The sequence below is a fragment of the Neopelma chrysocephalum genome, unplaced genomic scaffold (assembly GCF_003984885.1).
Source record: "Neopelma chrysocephalum unplaced genomic scaffold, ASM398488v2 Primary Assembly neopelma1_61, whole genome shotgun sequence".
In the NCBI taxonomy this organism is placed as follows: Eukaryota; Metazoa; Chordata; class Aves; order Passeriformes; family Pipridae; genus Neopelma; species Neopelma chrysocephalum.
Window position 1 is genome coordinate 1,905,691 of NW_020897716.1, and position 5,212 is coordinate 1,910,902.

A 5,212-nucleotide genomic window follows, 5' to 3' on the forward strand; every position below is an offset into this window, starting at 1 on the left:
CCGCCGTGCTGTGCCCGGCACGGGCGGCTGTGCCGGCGGCTCGGGGCGTTCTCCACTGTTCCAGCGGGGCGGCTCGCGCGGGAGGCGGCGCCATGGGGTTGCACGGCGTCAAGGCGGTGTTCTTCGACCTGGACAACACGCTGGTGGACACGGCGGCGGCCGGGCGCCGCGCCATCGAGGAGGTACTGCCCCTGTCCCTTCCTGGCGCCAGGCCCGCGGCAACCGGCCTTCCTGGCCCGGCTCTTCCCGGCCCGGCGGCCTGAGGGCCGCCAGTGTCGCGCTCCCCTCCCCTGCCCACAGGCAGGTGGGGGCCGCTCCCGGGAGCGCGCCGCGCGCCTCCGCAGCGCCCTGACGCGCGGCCCCGTGTCCCTTGCAGGTGATAAGCGCCCTGCAGTCCAAGCACCACTACGGGGAGGGAGAGGCACGCGCCATCTGCGACAAGGTCCAGGCCAAGCTTCTCAAGGAGTGCCACGATCCCGCCAAGATGTGCATCACCGACCTGCGGATCTCGCACTGGGAGGAGGCGATCCAGGAGACCATGGGGGGGGAGGCGAACCGCGACCTTGCGGCCGAATGCTATTACCTGTGGAAGACGACGCGGCTGCAGCACCTGACGCTGTCCGAGGACACGCGGGGGATGCTCACGGAGCTGCGGAAGAGGGTTCGCCTGCTGCTCCTCACGAACGGCGACAGGCAGACGCAGAGGGAGAAGATCGAGGCGTGCGCCTGCCAGCCCTACTTCGATGCTATCGTTGTGGGGGGAGAGCAGAAAGAAGAGAAACCGGCGCCATCCATATTTCATTACTGCTGCGATCTCCTGGGGGTGCAACCCGCAGAGTGTGTGATGGTTGGTGACTCTCTAGATACAGATATTCAAGGAGGCCTGAATGCTGGCTTGAAAGCAACGGTCTGGTTAAACAAAGCAATGACCACCCCGGTAGATACCTCCCCAGTACCTCATTATATTATTTCTTCTGTTCTGGATCTTCCAGCGGTTTTACAGAAGATGGAGCACAACGTTAATGCTAAGTTAGGAACTGACCATATGGCTAGTAGCAATGAAGCACATTGATGGTTCCAGCATACAGAGACCTGCTGAGCTGTTAGGTGACACATACTCTTTTAAAAAATTTGACCCCAGGAGTTTGAACTCATGTATGGAATGCTCTTTTAAACAGCAGATGCATGAATAAGAGCACTGGTATCAGTGAAAACAGGATAGAAATACAAAATTATATTAGTTTTAAAAGATGTAAGTGCAGTTAGTTTAAAACAACTGCCTCTGCCTGGAAATTATTTTGACAGACTGTGGTAAAAGTCTATCTGTCTCTCACCTAAGTTGCCAGTCTCTTGTTTTTATAATGGAAAAGGAAATGTGAATGTTTTGAGCTTTCACATGCTTTACTGACTTGTAAGTTTAGTAGATGCTTCAGTGCCGACCTTGTGTGCAGTGTGTAAGAGAAGGTGGGAGAGTGTGGTACAATCTGGTAAATTTTCACAATTGATCTGCAATTTATCTCAGGAACTGGAGTGAGTTTTGCTGTTTCTCAGACCATTAGAAAATGCTCTACTTTTGATTTTTTTTCAAGTTTTAGATTTTTTTTCAGACTTTGCAGTGACTTTTCGTTTATGGAATCAGTACCTCTTGCCATAAGTACTTAAATGTACGTTAAAAATTGGCATTTTTATAGGGGACCTTTTATCAGAGGGACTTGATGGATAAGCTTTTACTTTATATTATCTTGGTGCTTATGCAGCTCTGCAGTATACTTGTGATTCAGATTATGATTTTTGTTGGAATGTAATTGATAAAACAGGGATATTTTCAATGGTCTTACTGTACTGTCATACTCTTCAAATGCTAATATTATTGTTCTGTCTGATTTTATTAATGAATTTTGATCAGACTTTTTGGAGAAACTGTTCTTGGTCTTGCTCAGGTGTATGACTACTCAGATTCAACTGTAGGATCAGTGCTTTTTTTGGACTGTTTTAATGGCACTGCTGTATAATCCCTCCTTAATCCAGTTTCTACATGTAATTCATGTGGTTTATTCTGGAGCTAGTTGTTTAAAAATGGCTTTCATGACTCTCTTCCAGGAAATTGGAAAATTATGTCATATATATTACAGTACTGTGTACAACTTTATAAGGTATGTGTGATATTTCCTCTAGGTGCAGGAGATGAGTCTCTAAAACAGTAACATTTCTCTTTCCCAGATCATTATATTAACTTATTTTTTCTGTACTTCATATTCTTACTATATAACAGGAAAGTATTCTCATATTAAATGGAAATGTAAACACTTGTTGGAAAATCTGTTTTTCAACCCTATTTGCTATGTATACATTGGGATAAATATCAGACTATATAAGAACAGTCAAATTTTATATTTTAAAATAAATCCATGTTAAATCTTTTGGGAACAGATATATTTGGATGCTGGCAGAAGAATGTCTGGCATATGGGCAGCAATAAAAGATCAGCAAAAAGTACAGAAACCTACCATGAAATGGGTGTGCAGAAGAAATCCTGTGTGAGAGAGGTTCCTCCTTTTAACTTGACATGAATTTAAGTTAATGCAGTTAAGTCTTTCATAGAATGACAGAGTCATCAGGGGGGTGTTACATCAGGAGGGTGTTACTGGTCTGGGTTAAATTATTTGACAAGGAGTTTAAGTTGCATCAATTTATGTTGCTCCTACACTGGGGGGGGAGGGGAAGAAAAGGAAATACTTATTAAAGCTGGAACCCCTTTCATCCAATTGTCCCTTAAAAAAGGTAAAGCAGTTCAAGTTCTTCATCCTATCTAGCCCAGACTGTTGAGACATCAGGATCAATAAAGAGCACAGAGACAGGCCCCGCTTGTTACTCTGAGAAAATGGGCACATGCTGAAAATGATCCCATTACAGTGGTACAATAACAAGACTCAGTGAGACTGACTTGACACACCTTTCTTACTGAAGGAAGAGGCCTAAGTTAAGATTTTATTTTGGATTTCATGAGCATGAAAACAGCCACTGGTTTAGGTGATGAGCAAAGCATTGCTAATTAGATTTCTTTCAATTGAGGATTGACAGAAAAATTATTGTCATTGAGCCTATGAGAGATACCATGTAAAAATAGAAATCCAAAAGGTTACACGATCCCTGAAGTAATGTAACCATACTATCTGATACAAAAGCAACAACGTTGCTTGTAACAGCATCCCAAAGGAGCTGCAGGATAACTAACTTTACCTTGTTTGCACAGCAGCAAGGTAGTAGAACTTAGGCCAGAATGAAGTTTCTGATACAGCTGATATTTAGAACAGCAAATTGAAATAATTCGCAAGTCTGTCTGTGGGCTTGAAGGATATATATAGACCAGGTTACCATTTTTTAATCTAAGTTGAGGCTTATATTGTCTTGCCACTGCGTCATTCTGAAGCGGCACACTAAGCCTGTTTATTGTATAAAGGGTCTCTTGTTTTAGAAGAGACTGCTCTTTGTTTTGCCGTGGCCAGCTGTTTTCTTACATTTCCAACTCTATGGAAAACCACTGTAACTGAATGCTCAGGTGACAGTGTGGTCTGTAGAGGCCACACCCGAGTATGTTTTTCCATTTCTGAGTACTGTACCAGGCTGGATGTGGCTGGTGTCCAAGTAGGTAAAGAGTGTTATGATGCTTCTATAAAACAAGAAGAAACAATAGAAGAGTTTTACTATCTAGGAGTCTTCTTAGAAGCAGTTACCCAGTAAGCTGGATTAGGTGTCTGGAGTATCTCTAAATGTTTTTCTTGGATGGAGCTCTTTCAGAGAGCACAACGAAAAATAATTGTATTTAATGAAATGAAAGCATAAATGTAGTGATGGGATAATTTTCACATCAGAAGCAGGAACAGATCAGTAAAACAGTTTATTGACAGTTCCAGTTAAGTTCTGGTTTTGCTTAGTATTATGCTCTATTAGCTAAGTTGTCTAGTTTAAATTATATAGCCAAAACATGCATAATAAAAAGAGGAAAAAGAAATTCTAGTTATATTTTTTTAAAAAACTTTTTTTTCCAGATAAATATTACCTCCTGAGTAATCTACAGTAACTTTGACTTTAGTGAAATGAATGGAAACAATAGTTTAATACCAACTGTATTTTAATTCTTGATTTAAAATAACCCATCTACTAGTCTAATAAAAGTATTTTATTTATAAAACATATGTTTTAATGCTCTGTAGAGCTGTGGAGAAATACATTTGAGACCCAGGTTACAACAAAAGGCAAGAGTTTTGTTTCTTTTTAAAAATAGCACAGAATTAGGCTTTAAAATCCATGACTTCACATTTAGATGTGGTGACTGAGTGTAATTTCCATAATTTTAAACAGAGGCTGGAATGTAATTATGTCTTTATGAAGATTCTTGGACTGATTGTGTGTGTTGAATTGCTAACTGTAGTTCTTTGCTAGTTGAACTTGGCTTACCAAGCTGAATGCCAGCTCACATAAGCCTGTGTGTCCTGATGTCATGGCACTGGCTGCTGCAGCAGCGTAAAAACAGGCTGCAAAGCAGAGAAGACAAATAGAGAAATCTCAAGTCCAGGGCACCCATTCTAGCAGGTTATGGGTGCACAAAGCCATATCTGAGCTATTGCTACACTGACTTCTATGTGACTTAGGAGAGGGGAGAGTGGGAGGTTGCTCACCTTGTGGCTTTCTCAGCTGCAGAAAAGCAAGTTGTGCCCTGGCAGTTTTCCATTGCATAATGGAACAAATTGTCCATCTTCTGGACCTGTGGAGACAGAAGGGGAGAAGTAAGGAAGTTCTTAAAAGTGCTACAGATGAGGATAGGGCATTAAACTGAGTAAAGGGGGGCTCAGCCTCTATCATGGGCTCTTGGCCATGCCAACCAGCTGTCTGAAGTATCACAGACCTGCACAGCACAGGATCTCTGCTCTTGTTGAGAAAGCTTTGTATGTGTAAGGCATTAAGCTGGACAGTGACAGCTTCAGAAATGAGGGTGTTTTCTTACGCACTTGAAAACTTTAGCAAAAAGTTAGGGATCTTGGAAGGTGACCTGGATGTTTTATACGGGAAATAAGTACCTTTCATTAGAATACTAAGTTAATGCAAAGAGATAAGATGTTTGGATGGGGTAAAAGGTAAAGTTTTTTGTATTTCCTGAACTACAGACAATGGACAACTTGCTGCACCCCCTCTAACCTGAACCAGTTCTATT

The 5,212-nt window shown here is 42.5% G+C and overlaps 1 protein-coding gene across 1 annotated transcript; it reads left to right on the plus strand.

The window, feature by feature from the left end:
• Positions 1 to 5: 5 nt before the first annotated feature.
• Positions 6 to 4,026, plus strand: NANP (N-acetylneuraminic acid phosphatase). The gene is made up of 2 exons (XM_027681610.1): positions 6 to 182; positions 377 to 4,026. The coding sequence occupies exons 1-2, from the start codon at positions 93 to 95 to the stop codon at positions 1,070 to 1,072; spliced, it is 786 nt and encodes a 261-aa protein (XP_027537411.1). The 5' UTR covers positions 6 to 92; the 3' UTR covers positions 1,073 to 4,026.
• Positions 4,027 to 5,212: the final 1,186 nt, after the last annotated feature.